Source organism: Mobula hypostoma, chromosome 8 (assembly GCF_963921235.1).
Source record: "Mobula hypostoma chromosome 8, sMobHyp1.1, whole genome shotgun sequence".
Classification (NCBI taxonomy): Eukaryota; Metazoa; Chordata; class Chondrichthyes; order Myliobatiformes; family Myliobatidae; genus Mobula; species Mobula hypostoma.
Genome location: NC_086104.1, coordinates 85,420,974 through 85,444,146, shown reverse-complemented (window position 1 = coordinate 85,444,146; position 23,173 = coordinate 85,420,974). Strand labels below are relative to the sequence as shown.

General features: G+C 41.0%; 1 protein-coding gene across 4 annotated transcripts in view; it reads left to right on the top strand.

The window, feature by feature from the left end:
- kiz (kizuna centrosomal protein) overlaps positions 1 to 23,173 on the top strand; it is a 213,442-nt gene that overhangs the window by 152,019 nt on the left and 38,250 nt on the right. For all 4 annotated transcript variants that reach the window (XM_063056241.1, XM_063056239.1, XM_063056240.1 and 1 more), the window contains one exon: positions 4,486 to 4,579. In XM_063056241.1, the coding sequence (XP_062912311.1) occupies positions 4,486 to 4,579 (94 nt within the window). The remainder of the gene's footprint in view (positions 1 to 4,485; positions 4,580 to 23,173) is intronic.

Genomic DNA, 23,173 nt, shown 5'->3' with positions numbered 1-23,173 from the left:
GGCCCACCTGTAGCAGAGGAATAGAGAGAATCTGTCAGTTGGTTTAGAGAGAATAAGACTAGGTTTGGGGAAGCAGTGCATGGCGGGAGGGAAATGATTTGAGAGAGGATCAGGAGTAGACAATTCAGTGAATGTGTGGGAGAGTATTCAGGCAGGAACCTGAAAAAGACACAGCCAGCATCACAGAGCCAATAAGTATAAATCAGGAATTCTGAAATAGACCATTTGATTTAAGGATTTGGAAAGAGGGTGGATTATGAGAGATAGAGTATGCAAACAAAATTTCATTTTAGAAAATGTACCACTTTAGATCCCAACTGAAGTTAAATTCTGAAGCAAAGAGATTCCAAGGTTCAATTTTTAGGGCCATAGAGGTTTCAAAGTTTCGAAGTACATTTATTATCAAAGTATGTATGCAGTATACAAACCCTGAGGTTTGTCCTCCCACAAGCAGCCACAAAATAAAAATGGACACCATGGAACCCATTAAAAGAAAACATTAAACACCCAATGCACAAAACAAAGAACAAATCACACAAGCAGCAAAATTCAAGCAAGTAACTCCCAGAATATTAAAAGTCAAGCTGCAGAGTCCCAAAAAAGGACGAGGAGTGACAGCCACTGAATCAGTTAAGTTTAGTGTTGTACCGCCGACCACAGCCGCAGAACCAGTTCCGTGCCAACGCACCTCAATCAAATGCCGCGAGTAACAAAAAAAGAATAACCAGAAACACATGGAAGGTGAACCAAAGAGTTCTCCAAAAACGAGTCTATAGAGAGTATTCATTACTGAGGACATTAAACATCAAACCATAGAACCAAAAAAAATGTCCCACAGCTTCAAGTAAGTACGGGCAGGAAGTGGAGGGCAGAGGAAGCTGTTCAGGAGGCAGAGGCAAGGCTGCGTCACAGGAGGCTGGTGGGAGTGGTCACATGAGGCCGAGCTGGGCTAGGATCCTTTCCAACTCCCCAAATGGACACCAGAGGGAAGGAAAGGCGTCGTCTAGTTCAGGAGGAGGTGAGAGCAGTAGTGGAGGAGATGAGAGCCTGCAAGGCGGTGGGAATGAAGCAACAGGGAGCTTGGACAAGATGGGAGAATGCAGTTGAGAGGAAAGTGACCTGGGCTGAACTTTGGAAAGCCGAACCACACCGCATCCAATTTCTCATCCAGGCAGTGTACGATGTGCTTCCAAGCCCATCAAACCTGCACACATGGGGCAAAGCAGAGTCATCTGCGTGCCTACTGTGCTCCAAGCGAGGAACCCTGGAGCACATCCTCAGCGGCTTCGCAAGGGCACTTGGTGAGGGACGGTACAGGTGGAGGCATGATCAGGTCCTGAAGACCATCGCTGAAGCCATCAGTGCAGGAGTTGAGTGGGCGAAGCAGTCCCGACCCTCCAAGCAGACCATTGCCTTTGTCAGAGCTGAGGAGCAGCCAATACCTGCCAAAAGAACATCAGGCATTCTGAGCTCCGCAAGGGACTGGCAGCTGTTGGTGGACCTTGAAGGGCAGCTGAAGTTCCCCAACCATATCGCAGCCACCACCCTGCAACCAGACATTGTCCTAGTGTCTGAGTCTACTAAGCAAGTGGTGCTGCTGGAGCTGACAGTCCCATGGGAAGATAGCTTGGAGGAGGCCTTTGAAAGGAAGCTCTCCAAGTATGCAGGACTGGTCAGCAACTGTCAGCAGGCTGGATGGAGAGCGAGGTGTCTCCCAGTGGAGGTTGGTTGTAGGGGAGTCGTAGCCTGTTCTTTAGTTAGAGCCTTCAGCATTTTGTGCATCGAGGGAGAGAGGAAGAGGAGAGCCATCCGCAGTACCACCGATGCGGCAGAGAGGGCCTCAAGATGGCTGTGGCTCAAAAGAGGGGAGCCGTGGAGTCATAAGTAGATAGCCATCTGGACACAAGTTGGGGTCTGATCAGCCCCGGCTGGGTCACCTGGAGGAGGTTGTATGATGTTGAAAGATCCGAAACACCCGATGATTCCAGGAACATCACTGAAGATGTGTCCAGAAGCGTCAATAGATGTATGTACACAGCGTAGCTTGGTACAGAAAACTCCTGCACCCTTCTCTGGCAGCAGCAAAAGGGAGACCAGTAAAACCCAGACACCCTTAACACCCGCTTGCCTTCTGCTGTCCTCCTAGTCATTTTCAATCTTGCTTGACACTTTAGTTGGTGAGGAGTAATGGTGCTGACCATGGGTTCACGTTCCGTCATAAGATATAGGAACAGAATTAGGCCATTTGGCCCATCGAGTCGGCTCTGCCATTTCATCATGGCCGATCCAATTTTCCCCCTCAGCCCCAGTCTCCTGCCTTCTTCCCTTATCCCTTCATGCCCTGAACAATCAATTTATCAACCTCTGGTTAAATATACTTAAAGACTTGGTCTCCACAGCCGCCTGTGGCAACGAATTCCACAGGTTCACCACGTTCTGGCTAAAGAAATTCCTCCTCATCTCTGCTCTAAAAGAACCCTGTATTCTGAAGCTGTATCCTCTGATCCTAGACTCTCTCACCATAAGAAACATCCTCTACACATCCACTCTATCAACGCCTTTCAACATTTGATGTTTGAATTAGATTATCCCTCATGCTTCTGAATTGTAGTGAATGCAGACCCAGAGCTATTAAACACTTTTCATCTGCCAAGCCATTCAATCCTGCAATCATTTTTGTGAACCTCTTGAAAACTCTCCAATTTTAGCACATCCTTTCTAAGATAAGGGACCCAAAACTGCTTACAATACTCCAAGTGAGGGCACAACAGCACTTTATAAAGCCTCAACATTACATCCTTGCTTTTATATTCTAGTCCACTTGAAATGAATGCCAATATCACATTTGCCTTGCTCACTACAGACTCAACCTGCAAATTAACCTTTCGGGAATCCTGCACAAGCACTCCCAAGTCCCTTTGCAGCTCAAATTTTTGGATTTTCTTTCCACTTAGAAAATAGTCTACCCTTTTATTTCTTCTACCAAAGTACACAACCATACACTTCCCAACACTATATTCATCTGCCACTTCTTTGTCCATTCTCCTGATTTGTCTACATCCTCCCTACTTCCTCAAGATTATCTGCCCCTCCACCTATTTTCATATCATCCGCAAACCTTGCAAAAATGCCATCAATTCTGTTATCCAAGACATTGACAAATATGTAAAAAGAATCGGTCCCGACACAGACCACTATGGAACACCACTAGTCACTGGCAGCCAACCAGAGAAGGCCTCCTTTATTCTCACTCTTTGCTTCCTGCCAATCAGCCACTGCTTTATCAATTTTGGTATCTTTCCTGTAATACCGTGAGCTCTTAACTTGTTAAACAGCCTCACTTGTGGCACTTTGTCAAAGACCTTCTGAAAATCCAAGTTCACAACACCAACTGATTCTCCTTTGAATATCCTGCTTGTTATTTCTTCAAAGAATTCCAACAGATTTGTCAGGCAAGATTTTCCTTTGAGGAAACCACACTGACTGCGGCCTATTTTATCCTGTGCCTCCAAGTTTCCTGAAACCACATCTTTAGCAATTGACTTCAACATCTTCCCGACCACTGAGGTCAGACTAACTGGCCTATAATTGTCTTTCTTCTGCCTCTCCCCCTTCTTGAATAGTAGAGTGACATTTGTAATTTCCCAGTCTTCTGGAACCATTCCAGAATCTAGTGATTCTTGGAAGATACTTACTAATCTCTTCAGCCACCTCTTTCAGAACTCTAGGGTGGACACCATCTGGTCCAGGTGACCTATCTACCTTCTGACCTTTCAGTTTCCCAAGAACCTTCTCCCTAGTAGTGACAACTTTCATTAGGAAATGATATCTGCACACTCCACTCTCAACCTTGCTGAATTCCCCAAGAAATAGTTAAAACGCCAGATTGCTCACTTGGCCCAAAAATTCATAATTAAAATGGATTTTACAGACTGCAATGGATTGCAGTTCAGGAGAAGCATATTTAAAAGAGGAAGAAGTAGTAGTAGTTTTGTGAGCTCTCTGCAGAATGGTGCCATCTTGAAGGTTGCTTTGATGTCATGACTCATCTCATCTTTTCGTGCATTTCAATACTGAGATTGTTGTGAAGTAAATTGGACCACAATATCTTTTGCATGTGGAGTCTATTAAGATTACTGTGCAACAAAGGAGAATATTCTTCACCTTGCCATTATTTCCACTGCAAAGCCAGGACCTACTGTATGCCTGTTCTGAATGATCAAAGGTCTCTATTGTGCAAAACTAAAGCACTTTTATCAAGAGGTCATACTTGTTCTGAAACTTATTTTCGAAGGGTTTTGAGGACATGGTTGTAGCACTTCCACTAAAACAATGAAAAAATACATTGCTATGCTGAGAAAAGAAAAATAATGTGGAAATTACTCCCCAACTACCACAAGTGCTTTAGCTAAATAATGTAATACTGTTATATATTTGAAATATATATTATTATTTATTATTGTTTTGACTCATCTTGTGTTCCAGGTAAAAGGAACCCGAAATACACCAAAAAGATGAAAAATGATAATGATGATGATCATTGTGAAACTGACTCGAGTGAGGAAAGTTCACATTTAAAGTAAGACACTGATAATTAAATCCAATCATTGCCTGAGACACTTTAGAAAGAAATTCTAAGTAAATATCTTCAGAAAGGGAAATTATGGCAGCAGAGGTGAGAAAGCTTCCTTGATAACATCTGTACTCTAACTGGAGAATCAGAGCGAAAACAGCTATGTTGCCCTTCTGAGATTACACAGACATTTTTTCATACAGTGTGTGTAACAAACTTGATTTTCTCATTTTTAATGTGTTTATGTTTTGATATGAGGTGGTGCGTTGAGTATTTCTCTGTCTTTTATCTGAGAGAGTGACAGATTGGAGCACATCACATTTGAATGGGATTCAGCTTCAACTTGAGCAACTTCTGTTGAATATTACGCTGAATATCTCAGAAAGGGATTTGTCTTCGTTTGCCAATGCCTTTATCAATCAAACACAATATTCAATCAGTGATAGTTTCACCTCAAATCTACTGTCCAATATCATGGAGTCACTCTGGTAGATTCCAATGCAAAATATTAGCTCCCTGATTGGCTTATGTAAACATCTGTAAAACACAAATTAAAATAAGAATTAGTTGAAGATAAACATTTTATGAGATTTCAAATTCTTTTTATCATTTTTGAACTATAAGACATAATCATTAGACAGAGGTTTCTCTTCAGTGGAATCACATCCAAGTCTGCTTTATACCCAAAGCAGAACTGGCTGTTGTTTTTCACAATTCTTAGTATTTCTCATGGATGTTATGAAATGTTGACAGATGTATCTATGACATCTAGTGGAAAAAATAGGCACTGCACTAATTTCTCCTTTTTAAAAAATATTTCACTAAAAATATAACCTTATGTAATAGAAGATCAACTCTCATCTGCAAATGAGGACAATGTCATTAACTTACCACAGTTACTGCCAATCCTAGATTCATATATATTGAAATGATATATTTTTGGAATTGTATTTCATACTTATGACTGCTGTTATATTTCTCACATCACCAGCTCGCACATTTCATTCTTAACTCTTTCTACGCTGGCAGAAAATATCTGAATTTCAAACAACTTTGTACCAATTATAGCCTGAGCTGAATTCTTCAAAAGTGCCTGGTTGTCATAGCAGTATACATGAAGATAAATTAAGAGTTCCCAGCAGGGAGCTATGCTCAAAGGGTGCATAAGTTGGAAAACTAGTGTGTAGCTCCATCTCCCACCCACGCTGCTTTTGGAAACGTGGCTAGAATGAATTTACAATTTATCATTTATATAGTACCACAGTAATCAATCACATTCTTTTCAACATTGTATCCAATCCATGTTATGTAAGTTATCTAGTAGTTTTTATCCATCTTCCAAGCTAAAAGTATTTGTTGCTTTCATGAAAAATAGGCAATTTCCTCAGCAAGACATTGAAATACTAATTAGTAATCAATAAGGAAATTGTAAATGTAATTAGACTAAATATTTTAAAGTGTTACTAGTTTTTCTGCCATTGCTTTCAAAGTTAGAGTGCTCTGTTAAGATTTAGTCTCTTTATTGAAATCTAAATAATAAGAGCAGTGTATAGACACACTTTTATGTCAGTGCCAAAAGCAGGTGAATACGATTAAGCCATTTACTGCAGAGCACAAATCCAATAGAAATAACAAATAGTCATTCAAAGAAAATGAGGTATCATCCAAGCTTTCCTCATGGAAGGTATTGCTTTTTTGCCTTTCCCTGTACAGAGTATTGAGGTAGACACTGTTTTTCATGTCATGCTAATCATTTTTTTTTGTGATCGGAAAAAAATGCATAGACAATGTAAACTGTCTATTGAGGTTTACTTTATATTCATGTGCATTATCTTTATATGTCCTTCTTGACTTTGTTTCTTTTGAATATGTGCTCTGCTCCAATGTGTACATATGGCTTTCCATTCAGTATAATTTATTTACATGTAAACTACAATATAACGTCATTAATTATAGCACTTCTTTGTAAGCCAATAATGGTCTTCCAAGATCTTTAAAAGAATTCATTCTCTCTTTATGTGTCCTGTTGACAATTGCAAACTAGATGTCTGACAACCAGCCCTATTCATGATAATACTGTTTCTATTTCTGAAGCGTTTTGTTGATTTGGATTGTTGGGGTAAATGGCAGCTGGCAACCTTCACACTTTTAGCAAAAGTTTGGAATGAAACCAGGTGCAGTTAGAGTAATTCATGTCCAAACTCCTTTGACTTTCTGGGTAACTGCAAATGAGTGTATACAGCTGCTCCCAGTAGGGTTACTGGGAGACTTAAACAATGAAGGGTTAGGCAAAAAGCTCTGGAAAGTTAAATGCAGAGAGGAAAGTATCAACTGTATTTAAAAATTCTCTATTAGAATCTATGCGGAAGCTTTAGATCATGCCATTTGGATTGTTCTTAAAAAAGTTAGCTTTGATAATCTAATATCAAAAACACCCTGTTCCCCAAGTTTTACATTTGTAAAGGTTTAAATGTTTTTAACTTGCATTTATGTCTAACTTTTTATAACCAGAGGCTATCCCACAGTGCCTTAATGCCAATGGAATTCTGCGGAATTGCAGGCACTATTGTAACATTGGAAAGAGTACCTGAGACAACAGGTGCTTCCAGGCCCTACGTCTGTCCCTCAACACCACCACATCACTCCTTCAGCTCCACTTCAGTTACCTGTCAACATTCTAGGACATCTCCCATCTTGGGTGCAATAGAAAGTAGTAATAGGCAGGGCAAAATGCATAATTTTGCCAGGTTATTGTTGAATAATCTGCTTTTTGGTGTTCTTTGTATGGCTTTCTTCTTAAGAGATGATTAACTTAAATTGAAGCTCATGGAATTAATGGTTGGGGATGTTTGTTCAGCAAGAAATAGAGAATGGGAATGATACAATTAAACTGGAGTGAATGATTACTGTATTCATTAATGTTTTAGCTGATAGAATGGAGAACCACTTTTTCTTAGTTGCTGATGACACAAAGATAGGTGGCACAGTGAAGAGCATGAATGGGATCATAGAACAACAAAGAAGAAACTTATTGCCGTTATGTAGTTAGGCTGTATCAGTGTAATTCCAATACTGTGTACTTTTCTTCAGTCATTGCCTCCATTGAACTCAGTTAATCCACTTCTTGAAATCAGTTAATTTTTCCAAAGCATATAAAGGTAAACAAAGGCAGCATTTGGATAGTTAATTTCCTGCTGTCAACCCAGTTTCTATCACATGACTTATGATTGGTAAATTAAGTGCTCAGTTTATCCCTAATGTACTTTGATGTATAGAGTCAAGTAATACCTCATGATCTGCGCTGCTAGTCCTCTCATATGGAAGCTATTAGAAGGGATGTTATTAAAAGAGGATTTGTACTTGGAGAACCAAGGTGAACTCCAACAGTAAGGTGAGCGTAACAGAAAATGGAAGTGGTTAACAAATACCACAAGGAATTCTGCAGATGCTGGAAATTCAAGCAACACACATCAAAGTTGCTGGTGAACGCATCAGGTCAGGCAGCATCTCTAGGAAGAGGTACAGTCGATGTTTCAGGCCAGGACCCTCCGTCCTGACGAAGAGTCCTGGCCTGAACCGTCGACTGTACCTCTTCCTAGAGATGCTGCCTGACCTGCTGCATTCACCAGCAACTTTGGTGTGTGTTGCAGTGGTTAACAAATATTAGCTAATTAGTTTGAAAGATTCTTGTAGATTGTATCTTTAATTCATGTGCTGAAGATTTGCCAGTAGAATGTGACTCTACTTTGATAAGGCAATCTACAGCTATCCCTTTTCACTTCTTCTGATCCTGATATGCTGAGCCCTTACCCCACACAACTACTACAATATCACCATCCCCCCTTCACCCCAGCCCCATTCATCTTCTTCAGCCCCCTCCCTCCTTCCCACCCTATACTTTCTGTGAAGCAAGATGTTCACAAACACAGAACTTCAGGAAAGTTGCAAGCCCTGATGCTGTCTCAACTGGTACACTAAGATACTATGTGGATCAGCACGCTCCTGTCTTCACTGAGATATTTAACATTTCCCTGCAATTATGCAGGGTTCCAGACTGCTTTAAAGTTTCTACAATCATATCGGTTCCCAAGAAAGACATGATCACTGGACTTAATGATTATAGGCCAGTTGCTCTGACTTCAATAGTTATGAAAACCTTTGAATGTCTAATGTTTAGTCCATTACTGATCCTCTTCTTGACTTTCTACGGTTTTGCTTATAGAGCAAGTTGCTCATTTCAGGATGCAGTTAGCTTGTGCCTTCATTGCATTCTTCAACATTTGGACTCCCCAACACATGGATCTTGTTTGTGGATTTTAGCTCCACCTTCAACACAATCGTTCCAGAGTTGCTCCACAGCAAGCTAACCCAGCTAGCTGTACTCTACAGTTTCTGTCAGTGGATTACCAACTTCCTGAAGGAAGGAAACAGTATGTAAGGCTGGGTTCTTACTTGACCGATCCAATGTCTATAAGCACAGGCACTCCTCAGGGCTGTGTTCTTTCACCCCTCCTATTCTCACTTTATACAAATGACTGTCTTTCCACAGACAAGTTCATTAAAATCCTGAAGTTCACAGATGACACAACTGTAGTTGGTCTGGTCTCTAATAATGATGTGACCCGCTGTCAAAAAGAGATAGACCATCTTGTAGCATGGTGTATTCATAACAACTTGGAGCTTAACACTGTCAAGAAGGTGGAAAAGAGGATGAACTTCTCCCAACAATCTCCTACCTGCCCCCTCTTGGAAATTAATGGTCAGGCTATGTCTGTGGTCAAGTCATCCATGTTCCTGGGGACTACCATTAACAATACACTGAAGCAGACAAGCAAGTTATGCTCATCACTAGGAAAGCCCAGCAGAGATTGTTCTTCCTACTCCAGTTTAGGAAGCTTAACATCTCAGGGCATTTCCTGATGACTTTTTGCTCAGCCATCATTGAGAGTGTTATGACCAACTCTATCACTGTTTGGTTTCTTGTGCCTCCTCCCTCTCCAAGTCCAAGTTGCAGTGAGTGGTCCACTCAGTGGAGGAGATCATTGGCTGTCAGCTACCGATATTAAAAGTGAAGAAAAGAGCTGAAAAAATGACTGCTGACTCCACCCATTCTAGCAGTCACCTATTCACCAAATTACCATCAGGGAGATGCTGCAGGTCCATCACCACCAGGACTACACATCATCTCTAAAGCTTCTTTCCTGTGTCTGTCCAGCTTCTCAACAAAACTCACTGGAGTGTGATACCCTACTGTCTCTGCACAACATCTGTTAAATAGTCTTTCCTGTTCCGCTTGTTGTGTTGATAATTATTGAGTCTGTTCATATTTAAGTTTGATGGTTACAGTGCTTCCAATGTATGCAAACTGGTTGGTTGGGTTTTCCCTGCTGAGTTGAAAGGCTGTGACTCAATTCCCACTCCAGGGACCAATAATCTAAGCGATACTCCTATGCAGTCCTGAGGCAGTGCCATCTTTCTAGGTCGCACCTGCTCTATCTGGTGAACGTAAAAGATTTTATTAGGAGAGCAGGTGATCTAATCCATTTTATGCCGGAAAACATTTATTCCTCAATCAGTCTCAAGTAAATAATGATTATTTATTTTTCTCACATTGCTGTTTGCGGGTGTTTTCAGAGTATATATTTATTGTCATGATTCCCGAATTACAAAATTAAGTGTGCTTTAGAAGTACATGATCAGCTTTGGGACATCCTGAAGTTGTGTAAAATACAATGTGAATACAATCAATTATTTTTTGGATTATTAGCACATGGAAATTTATCAGTTCATGGTGCAAAATAGTATGTAGAGATTTGTGAATTGTCATAATTTATTGCACAATTAATGCTGCTCCACTGCTAAACATAATAAGTGGAAATCTTATTAATTTGTCTATGAGCAAAAGAAATATTGGATATAGGCAAGTTTAGCATGTTAAAGTTACTATGAGTCATATAAGGGATTTTGTAATGAAATCATTAATGTTTTTTATTTCACACAACCTTGAAAATAAGAGGGCTACATGTCATGACTGCAAAGAGTAAATTATTTCTGAAGGCTTTGAGCATTTTTGAAGAGATTTGCCTTTCTGTTTTAACTTTCACTATCTTAATTCCTCTTTCTTACATTCCAGTCCTCTTTTGGCATCTAATTTTCTCCTTTATGGTTTGCTCTGGGTTTTTTCCTGTCCCTAAACTTGATCAGTTAAAAACTATCGCTTCCATCATTCAACATAGTCCTAGATGTGGATTTAACCATACTATGCTGTTATCAGATCATAGAAATACTAGGTGAATAGCTCTAATTCTTCATCTTGTTTTCAAGCGGTTACTAGGGAAATTATGCTAGTCATAAAGTCAGAGAGTCATAGAGCAGTACAGCATCATTAAAGGCCCTTTGTCCCAAAGAGTCCATGCCAAACACGTGTTCCTTTTCCTGCATTTGATCCATATTCCTCTAAGCCCTGCCCCTTCATGTACCTATCCAGTGCTTCTTAAATTATATTGTTGTATCTGCCTCAACTATATTCTCTGGCATAATGTTCCATATACTCCCCACCTTCTGCATTTTAAAAAAAAAAGCTTGCCCCCAGATCTATTTTAAATCTTTTATCTTTTACCCCAAATCCTTGCCCCCAAGTTTTGGTCTCCCTTATTCCTCTATCCAGGGGAAAAGACCTTTAGCATCCACCTTATCTAAGCGTCTGATAATTTTAAATGTTTCTCTGAGATTACTCCTCATTCTCAAACATTCAAAGAATAAACATCTAGCCTGGCCAATCTCTCTGTATAACTCAGGCCCTCCAGTTCTGGCAACATCCTTGTAAGTCTTTCCTACACTTGTCCAGTTTAACCACATCTTTCCTATAACAGGGTGGCCAAAACTATACACAGTACTTCAAATGCAACTTTTCAATGACTTATACAACTGCAGTATGTCCCAACTCCTATATTCATTATGCTGACTGGTAAAGGCCAGCATGCTAAGTGTGATTTACCCCAACTTTGCCGACCTGTGATGTCACTTTCAATGAACTATGTACTTGTATTCTATTACACTTCTTAATGCCTACCATTCGTAGTATAGGTCCTATGCTAGTTTGACTTTCCAAAATGCATTCCCCCACACTTACCTGAATTGAAATCCTTACCATTCCTCAACCCACTTCCCTAACTGATCATGATCTCCTTGTAATCCACAATAACCTTTTCTTTATTATCAGCAACACCTCTGAACTTTGCATTATCCACTAACTTACTGATCAAGCATTGTGTATTTGCATCCAGATCATTTATATACACAACAAATAACAAGCATCCCAAGACTAACCCCTGCAGCACAGCCATCCATCAACCTCTGTTCTGAGAAACTGTTTGCCACCACCTTCTGTTTCCTACCTCGTAGCCAATTCTGAATCTGTCCAACTAGCCATGCTGATTCCTCCTAATTAGACTCGATCTATCCATGTGCAGTTAGATTCTGTCCCTCAGAATTCCCCACAAGTAACTTTCCCACTACTGATGTCAGGTTGACTGGCATGCAGTTCCCTAACTTTTCCTTGGTACCCTATTAAAACAACAGGAACTTCATTAGTGGCTCATGATGAAGCAAATATCTCCACAAGGGCCTTCCCAGTTTCCTCTCCAGCCTGCTACAAAGTCCATGGATGCATTGGTTCCGGCCCTGGAGATTATTCTATTTGCCTTAATGGGCTATGAGGCTGCAACCACCTCTTCCCTTGTAATATGAATGACCTCAAGAACAACTCTAGTTTTTTTTAATCTCTTGAATAACCATCATCTTAGAACATAGAAAACCTACAGCACAATACAGGCCCTTCAGCCCACAGAGCTGTGCCTAACATGTCCTTACCATAGAAATTACCTAGGGTTACCTAAAGCCCTCTATTTTTCTGAGCTCCATGTACCTGTCCGGGAGTCTCTTAAAAGATCCTATTGTATCTGCCTCCACCACTGTCGCCGGCAGCCCATTCCACACACTCACCACTCTCTGCGTTTAAAAAAAAAACAAAAAACACAAACTTACCCCTAACATCCTCTCTGTATTTACTTACAAGCCTCTGTACCTACTGTGCCCTCTCATGCTGGCCATCTAAACCCTGAAGAAAAAGCCTCAGATTATCCACACGATCAATGCCTCTCATCATCTTGTACACCTCTATCAGGTCACCGCTCATCCTCTGTCACTCCAAGGAAAAAAGGCTGAGTTCACTCAACCTATTCTCATAAGGCATGCTCCCCAATCCAGGCAACATCCTTGTAAATCTCCTCCGCACCCTTTCTATGGTTTCCACATCCTTCCTTTTGTGAGGCGACCAGAACTGAGCACAGTACTCCAAGTGGGGTCTGACCAGGGTTCTATATAGCTGCAACATTACCTCTCAGCTCTTAAACTCAATCCCACGATTGATGAAGACCAATGCACTGTATGTTTTCTTAACCACAGAGTCAACCTGCGCAGCAGCTTTGAGTGTTCTATAGACTCAGACCCCAAGATCCCTCTGATCCTCCACACTGCCAAGAGCCTTACCATTAATAGTATAATCTGTCATCATATTTAACCTACCAAAATGAACCACCTCACACTTATCTGGGTTGAACTCCATCTGCCACTTCTCAGCCCAGTTTTGCATCCTATCGATGTCTCGCTGTAACCTCTGACAGCCCTCCACACTATCCAAGACACCTCCAACCTTTGTGTCATCAGCAGATTTACTAACCTATCCCTCCACTTCCTCATCCAAGTCATTTATAAAAATCATAAAGAGTAGGGGCCCCAGAACAGATCCCTGAGGCACACCACTGGTGGCCGACCTCCATGCAGAATATGATCCATCTACAACCACTCTTTGCCTTCTGTGGTTAAGCCAGTTCTGGATCCATAAAGCAATGTCCCCTTGGATCCCATGCCTCCTTACCTTCTCAATATTCTCCACAATAAACATGAAGGTGAAATATTCATCATACATCCCATCTATCTCCTTCAGCTCAAGACATAGGCAGCCCTGTTAATCTCTATGGGAACCTACTCTCTCCCTAGCCACTCTTCTAAATTTAATCTAACTGTAGGATAGATATAGATATATATTCCAAAAATGAAGAAATAATCAAATGGCAAAATACAATCATGGCTGACAAGGGAAGTCAAAGCTACTGTTAAAACAAAAGCGAGGGCATAGAACAAAGCAAAATTAGCAGGAAGATTTATCCCTGCCTTTACTGAGTCCTTGGCCATCCTGATTACTAGACTTGTTCTTGCTTTATCTCATGGCTTGCACCTGTTGCTCAGAATCTCCTCCTCCTGCCAATCTAGTTTAATCCCTCCCATGTAGCACTAGCAAATTTTGCTGCAAGGATATTGGTCCCTCTCTGGTTCGTGCAACCTGTCCTTCTTGTACAGGTTGCCTCTGCCCTGGAAGAGTCCCAATAGTCCAAGAACCTGAATCTCTTTCCCTAGTACCAGCTCCTCAGCCACAAATTCATCTGGCTTATCCTTCCATTACTGTTCTTGTTAGCATGTGGTACCAGGAGTTATTCAGAGATCACTTACTCTGCGATCCTGCTTCTTAACTTCCTGTTGCTCTCCCCATAGTCATTCTGCAAGACCTCATCCCTCTTCTATCGATGTTTGTAGCAACATGTACAATGACCTGTCAGTGTTCACCCTCCATGCTTGAGAATTTTCTGCAGCCATTCAGAGATATCCTTGACCTTGGAGGCAACATCTCTTCTGCTGCCACAGAATCTCCTCTCTGTCCCCCTCATCATCAAATCTCCTATCACCATTTCCCTGTCCAACAGTACTTTACCCTTCCCTACTGAGACCTAATTACTGCTAGCACCTGAAAGGACATCTCCCTCAACAATATCCAAGGTACTATACCCGCAAGTAAGGAAAATGTTGCTTATTTATTATGCAAAAGAAATATACTACAGATGCTGTAAGCTAAAATGAAAACAGAACCCCTCAGCAGCTCAGGCAGTATCTTTATGAGAGAAACACTCTTAACATTTCACATTAAGGATTTTCCATTGGACATTCATCTAAAAATTTTCTTCAGAAAGCAAATTGTTCCCCTGCAAACTGTTTTAAATTGGTTTTAATATTGCACTATCCATTCTTTGCTTTTGTACTGCTAAAATTGCTATGTTGCTTACAAATGTATTCTTTTGCTTTAATATTAAAATAACATGACATTGTTTTGCAGTGCATAGGAGAAAATGACTGGCATCATCTGTGAGGTCCTCAATTTTTGCATAGCAACTGTTAAGCCATTGGCCTACCACCTTAATCAAGAAATGCTTAAGTTCTCAATTGGAAGAAGGCTCTTGTATCTCCACACATCACAAAAATATTAAATCCATACCAATTTTATTTTTGTTTCTAGCACCTTGAACAATATACTCACACCATCAAGTTTCAGCTATTTTAATTACAGAATTCTGGATCTAATTTCTAATGCAGCTGAGCTGTGCTGCACTACCCAACTATTCAAAAGTGGCCCCATCTTGTCTCTCTTTGTGGTCTTATGCAATTATACAATTTTACATAAATTTACAAATATCAAATATAATGAGAATCTTGTATTAGTTGGGTAGTAATACGTTTCTGTGTTTTAATCAGTCATACAAAATGCCTCGGTAGTGTAGCGGTTAACATAAGGTTATTACTGCTTGAAGTGTTGGAGTTTAATTCCAGCGCCCTCCATAATAAATTTCTATATTTTCCCTGTGAGTCTGTGGGTTTCCTCTGGATGCTCTGGTTTCCTCCCACAGTCCAAAGACATACCACTTAGTAGGTTAATTGGTCGATGTAAATTGTGCTATGATTAGGTTAGGTTACTTGCTGGGTAATGTGGCTTGTTGGGCCGGAAGGGCCTGTATCTCTAAATAGTTAGTAAATAAGTAAATACTGGAAGAACTGACCAGGTCAGTTAGCATCTACGGAAAGGAATAAACAATTGACGTTTTGGGCCAAGATCCTTCATCAAGATCACTCAGCCCAAAATGCGAACTGTTTATTCCTATCCATAGATGCTGCCTGAAAGGACGAACGGACAGGAAGTTCCTCCTGCATTTTGTATGTGTTACTTTGGATTTTCAGCATCTGCAGAATCTCTTATGTTTATTCACTCATGTCTTGATCACCCAGGAATTACGGGTTTTTCACATTGTTTATGTAACTAAGTCATGTATTACCACTAAGTGTGAAATACTATGATACAGTGGCATGCAAAAGTTTGGGCACCCCGGTCAAAATTTCTGTTACTGTGAATAGCTAGGCGAGTAAAAGATGAACTGATTGCCAAAAGGCATAAAGTTAAAGATTTCTTTAATATTTTAAGCAAGAAAACTTTTTTATTTCCATCTTTTACAGTTTCAAAATAACAAAAAAGAAAAGGGCCTGAAGCAAAGGTTTGGGCACCCAACATGGCAGGACTTAGTAACACCCCCTTTGGCAAGTATCACAGCGTGTGAACACTTTTTGTAGCCAGTTAAGAGTCTTTCAATTCTCGTTTGGAGGATTTTCGCCCATTCTTCCTTGCAAAAGGCTTCTAGTTCTGTGAGTTTCTCGGGCCGTCTTGCATGCACTGCTCTTTTGAGGTCTATCCACAGATTCTTGATGATGTTTAGGTCAGGGGACTGTGAGGGCCATGGCAAAACCTTCAGCTTTCACCTCTTGAGGTAGCCCATTGTGGATTTTGAAGTGTGTTTAGGTTCATTATCCTGTTCTAGAAGCCATCTATTCAAAAGATTCAAAGAAACATCTAAACAAGCCTGATGCATTTTGGAAACAAGTCCTGTGGACTGATGAAGTTAAAATAGAACTTTCTGGCCGCAATGAGCAAAAGTATGTTTGGAGAAAAAAGGGTTCAGAATTTCATGAAAAGAACCCCTCTCCAACTGTTAAGCACGGGGGTGGATCGATCATGCTTTGGACTTGTGTTGCAGCCAGTGGCATGGGGAACATTTCACTGGTAGAGGGAAGAACGAATTCAATTAAATACCAGCAAATTCTGGAAGCAAACATCACACCGTCTGTTTAAAAAAAAGCCAAAGATGAAAAGAGGATGGCTTCTACAACGGGATAATGAACCTAAACACACCTCAAAATCCACAATGGACTACCTGTAGAGGTGCAAGCTGAAGGTTTCACCATGGCCCTCACAGTCCCCTGACCTAAACATCATCGAGAATCTGTGGATAGACTTCAAAAGGGCAGTGCAGGCAAGATAGCCCAGGAATCTCACAGAACTATAAGCCTTTTGCAAGAAAGAATGGGCGAAAATTCCCCAAACAAGAATTGAAAGACTCTTAACTGGCTGCAAAAAGCGTTTACAAGCTGTGATACTTGCCAAAGGGGGTGTTACTAAGTACTACCATACAGGGTGCCCAAACTTCTGCTTCAGGCCCATTTCTTTTTTGTTATTTTGAAACTGTAAAAGATGGAATTAAAAAAGTTTTCTTGCTTAAAATATTAAAGAAATGTGTCATCTTTAACTTTATGCCTTTTGGAAATCAGTTCATCTTTTACTCACTTAGCTATTCACAGTAACAGAAATTTTGACCAGGGGTACCCAAACTTCTGCATGCCACTGTCTATGAAGGTTCTCAGTCATCCAGGTCATTATATATCAAGGCAGCTGGATAAATGGAGGTGTAAACTGTTTTGGAGATGTCAGGGTAGAGATGTTAGGACTGTAATGTAAGTAGCTGATAGATGATGAAAACTCCACCCCCTCTGTTCAGGGATGGCTTCTTTAATCCTTCTTTCAAACCACCTGTCCTCCCTGTCCAAAACGTGCACCTCCATTCATGCAAAGATGAGACTAATGACCCTCTCATTACCTCTACAACTCTTAACAGCCCTTATGTGATTGCTATACCTTTAAACAACTCACAGAGTGTATAAGCGGGAAAACTACCCACCATGGATCAGAACTGAAGAAGCTGCTTGGATGAGTGGCAAAACATCTTCTAGACAACACAGCAAGTCCAATTGCTTTGATATACTACTGCTTGATATACTATGATATGTATTTCATAAACTTTAGAAAGTATGAGCGTTGACTGAATTTGCTGTCATTAAAAGGAAATGAATATTCCTTTTGTAACATACAAAATCCTTTTGCAAATAGAATTGTATAGTTTTTAATTAAGCCTCAAAAAATGTTTAGATTCAGATTTAAATTAGTTTATTACTGTCATTATCAAAATTCCTTCCTAATGTGAAGCTCACAAAATTAAGTGTATATGGTAATAACAAATACTAAATATAGTGTTGATAATAATAATAAATATAGTGTTGAGCACAAAATAATAGAATGATGCAAAGATCATAGTGCAATCTCAAGAGGTGCAAAAGAAATGCCAAGTGACAACAGTGGAACCACTGAGAGAGATAGAATTAAAAGTCTGAGAATATGCAGTATAATTGGGAAGAGGATGTAAAAGTGGTAATTGGTTCAGAAGTCTGATGGTAGTGGGGAAGAAGCTGAGCCTGAGTCTGGTCATCCATGCTTTCAAGCTCCTGTTACCTTCTCCCAGAAAATAGAGAAGAGAAAATTGACTGGCCAGGGTGGCAGGCATCCTTGATGATATTATTAGCCTTCTTGTTTAATAATGGCAGTAATGATTCTATAACATTTATCAAATTCCTAAATATTAATACTGGTTTCTAATTTGATAACTTTGAAGCATATAAATAATGCCATTATAATTACAATGTAAATATATATATATTTTTAAAAAGCATGCATGCTCAAGATGACACAGCAAAAATGTTTGGCACACAACATGCAGTGCTGTCCCTCAATTCTTTAAATCCTACGCATAATAAATAGACACATAATGATTATCTTTACTGCCAAATGAAGCAGTGAATGATGTTTTACAACCCAAGTGCAGTGAGATGTTTTCACAGGAAACATCTGATGCTGGTTTGGCACCAACTAGATGGTTGCGAGAATGCATGACTCTGGATGATACGTTTTGAATTTCTTGCACACCTGGTGTACACATCAGTATTTGGATAGTAAACTGTTACAATAGCAACACTATTCAAAATTGTTATTTTTCAATTGTCTTTTTAAAACATTAGTAATAATTTTTGAACAAGTTTTCTAAAATGCTTCACAACACACTCGATGCTGGAGGGACTCAGCAGGCCAGGCAGTTATCTATGGAAAAGAGTACAGTTGACGCTAGAGGCCGAGACCCTTCAGCAGGTCTAAAGGATCTCGGCCCGAAACGTCAACTGTACTCTTTTCCACAGATGCTGCCTGACCTGCTGAGTTCCTCCAGCACTTTGTGTGTGTTGATTGGACTTCCAACATCTGCAGATTTTCTCTTGATTGTTCTAAAATGCTTCATTTATTTTGATCTGTCTCTGTTTTATTAATAGTAAAGTAATGAATACACATAAATAGGCAACAGTTCTCGTCCTTTTCCCTTTTAAAAAAAATTCCAAAATTATTGTTATTATTTTATTAATCAGTGTTGATCTCTGCTTAAAATTACCATAGCACATGAGAGAATTTTTTTAGAAGTTACTGTCAATTTGGGCACACACTGTCAGAAAAGTTCACCACCCCTGGTATAGTGTAAAAGGATTTCTGCAATAAATTGAGAAGAAATCTCAGAGGGAACACATATCTCTGCTCCTATAAGAATCAGATATACTGTACCCACCAGTTGGTTCATATGATTTTTATAGGAGGAGAGATATGTATTCTCTTTCTCTCGTGTGTCACCTCATTAGACACAGGTGACATAGGGTCGGAAGGTGTTGAATTGCTGTGGTAGAGCTAAGGAACTACAAGGAATAAAAGACCCTGATGGAAGTTGTATACAGATCCCAAACAGTTGTAAGGATATGGTCTACAAATTACAATGGGAAATAGAAAATGCATGCCAAAAGGGTGTTGTTGGAATAGTCATGCCGGATTTCAATATGCAGGTAGATTGGGAAAATCAGGTTGGTGCTGGATCCCAAGAGGGGGAATTTCTAGGTTGCCTACGAGATGGCTTTTTAGAGCAGCTCATGGTTGAGCCCACCAGAGGTTCAGCTATTCTGATTAGGTGTTTTCCTAAGGGGAAAGTGATCTTAATATGATCAAATTCACCCTAGAATTTGAGAAGGAGAAGCTAAAGTCAGATGTATAACAGTGGAGTAAAGGGAATTACAGAGATTTAAGAGAGGAGTTAGCCAAAATTGATCAGAAAAGAACACTGACAGGGATGACAGCAGAGCAGCAATGGCTGGAATTTCTGGAACCAATTGGAAAGGCACAGGATATTTACATCCCAAAGAGGAAAAAGTATTCTAAAGGCAAGGTGACACAACTGTGGCTAACAAGTCAAAGCCAACATAAGAGCCAAAGAGAAAGGCATATGTAATAGAGCAAAAATTAGTGGGGAGTTAGAGGATTGGGAAGCTTTTAAAAAGCAATGGAAGGCAACTAAAAAAGTCACTAAGGTAAAGATGGAATATAAAAGTAAGCTAGCCAATAATATTTTAAGAGGATACCCAAAGTTTCTTCAGATACATAAAGTGTAAAAGAGAGACGAGAGTGGATATCAAACTGCTGGAAAACAATGCTGAAAAGGTAGTAATGGGGGACAAGGAAATGGTGAATGAACTGATTAAGTATTTTGCAATGTATTCACTATGGAAGACACGAGCAGTATGGTGGAAGCTCCAGAGTGTCAGGGGTCAGAAGTGTGTGAAATTGCCACTACTAGGGAGAAGGTTCTTGGGAAACAGAAAGATCTGAAGGTAGATAAGTTACCTGGACCAGATGGTGTCCACCCTAGGGCTCTGAAAGAGGTGGCTGAAGAGATTAGTAAGTATCTTCCAAGAATCACTAGATTCTGGAATGATTCCAGAAGACCGGGAAATTACAAATGTCACTCCACTATTCAAGAAGGGAGAGAGGCAGAAGAAAGACATTTATAGGCCAGTTAGTCAGACCTCAGTGGTTGAGAAGATTTTGAAGTCAATTGTTAAGGATGTGGTTTCAGGATACTTAGAGGCACATGATAAAATAGGCTGTAGTCAGCATGGTTTCCTCAATGGAAAATCTTGCCTGACAAATCTGTTGGAATTCTTTGAAGAAATAGCAAGCAGGATAGATGAATGAAGGGTGATCTATTTGAAAGATATCGAATGTTGAAAGGCGTCAATAGAGTGGATGTGGAGAGGATGTTTCTTGTGGTGGGGAGTCTAAGATCAGAGGATACAGCCTTAGAATAGAGGGGCATCTTTTTAAAGCAGAGATGAGTTGGAATTTCTTTAGCCAGAGAGTGGAGAACCTGTGGAATTCATTGCCACAGGTGGCTGTGGAGGCCAAGTCTTTACATATATTTAAGCCAGAGGTTGATAGATTCTTGATAGTTCATGGCATGAGGGATATGGGGAGAAGGCAAGAGATTGGAGCTGAGAGGGAAAATTGGATCAGCCATGCTGAAATGGCAGAGCAGACTCAAAGGGCCAAATGGCCTAATCCTGCTCCTATATCTACTGGTCTTAAACAGAAGCACACAACTTTGGTTTTCTAATTTTCTCTTTTACTCTTGACATGCTTTGAATTTACTTTCACAAACATACTCTAAGTAATACCTTTCAGATCATTATATCCTTTGTATCTCTAAGATTCATAATATTTTGAATCTTCTGATTCTGCATGGAATAATATTGTAAAATGCTGGTGAATGTAGCAGGCCAGGCAGCATCTATAGGAAGAGGCACAGTCGATGTTTCGGGCCGAGACTCTTCGTCAGGGCTAGCTGAAAGAAGAGATAGTAAGAGATTTGAAAATGGGAGGGGGAGGGGGAGATCCGAAATGATAGGAGAAGACAGGAGGGGGAGGGTGGAGCTAAGAGCAGGAAAAAAGGGATTGGCAAAAGGGATATGAAGCTGGAGAAGGGAGCGGATCGTGGGACAGGAGGCCTAGAGAGAAAGAAAGGGGGAAGGGGGAAGCCCAGAGGATGTGCAGGGAGTATAGTTCTACCACCACTCTGCCCTGTCTAGCGGAATTAGTCCTTACTCTTAATAATTTCTCCTTTGGCTCCTCCCACTTCCTCCAAACTAAAGGTGTAGCCGTAGGCACCTGTATGGGTCCCAGCTATGCCTGCCTTTTTGTTGGCTTTGTGGAACAATCCATGTTCTAAATCTATACTGGCATCTGTCCCCCACTTTTCCTTCGCTACATCGACGACTGCATTGGTGCTGCTTCCTGCAAGCGTGCTGAGCTCGTTGACTTCATTAAATTTGCCTCCAACTTTCACCCTGCCCTCAAGTTTACTTGGTCCATTTCTGACACCTCCCTCCCCTTTCTTGATCTTTCTGTCTCTGTCTCTGTCTCTGGAGACAGCTTATCTACTGATGTCTACTATAAGCCTACGGACTCTCACAGCTACTTGGACTATTCCTCTTCCCACCCTGTCTCTTGCAAAAATGCCATCCCCTTCTCACAATTCCTCCGACTCCGCTGCATCTGCTCTCAGAGTGAGGCTTTTCATTCCAGGAAGAAGCAGATGTCCTCCTTTTTTAAAGAAAGGGGCTTCCCTTCCTCCACCACCAACTCTGCTCTCAAATGCATCTCTCCCATTTCACACACATCTGCTCTCACCCCATCCTCCCACATCCCACTAGGAATAGGGTTCCCCTTGTCCTCACCTACCACCCCATCAACCTCCGGGTCCAACATATAATTCTCCGTAACTTCCGCCACCTCTAATGGGATCCCACCACTAAGTACATCTTTCCCTCCCCCCCCCCACCACCACTTTCCGCAGGGATCACTCCCTACGCGACTCCCTTGTCCATTCGTCTCCCCATCTCTTCCCACCGATCTCCCTCCCAGCACTTACCCTTGTAAGCGGAACAAGTGCTACACATACCCTTACACTTCCTCCCTCACCACCATTCAGGGCCCCAGACAGTCCTTCCAGCTGAGGCGACACTTCACCCGTGAGTTGGCTGGGGTGATGTACTGCGTCTGGTGCTCTCGATACGGTCTTCTATATATTGGCGAGACCCGACGCAGGCTGGGAGATCGTTTTGCTGAACACCTACGCTCTGTCTGCCAGAAAAAGCAGGATCTCCCAGTGGCCACACATTTTAATTCCACGTCCCATTCTTATTCTGATATGTCTATCCATGGCCGCTTCTACTGTCAAGATGAAGCCACACTCAGGTTGGAGGAACAACACCTTATATTCCATCTGGGTAGCCTCCAACCGGATGGCATGAACATTGACTTCTCTAACTTCCATTAATGCCCCACCCCCCCTTCGTACCCTATCCGTTATTTATTTATTATATTTTTAAATTTTTTTCTCTCTCTCCTTTTTCTACCTCTGTCCCTCTCACTATACTCCTTGCACATCCTCTGGGCTTCCCCCCTCCCCCTTTCTTTCTCTCTAGGCCTCCCATCCCATGATCCACTCCCTTCTCCAGCCTCCTATCTCTTTTGCCAATCACCTGTCCAGCTCTTGGCTCCATCTCTCCCCCTCCTGTCTTCTCCTATCATTTTGGATCTCCCCCCCCCCCCACTTTCAAATCTCTTACTATCTC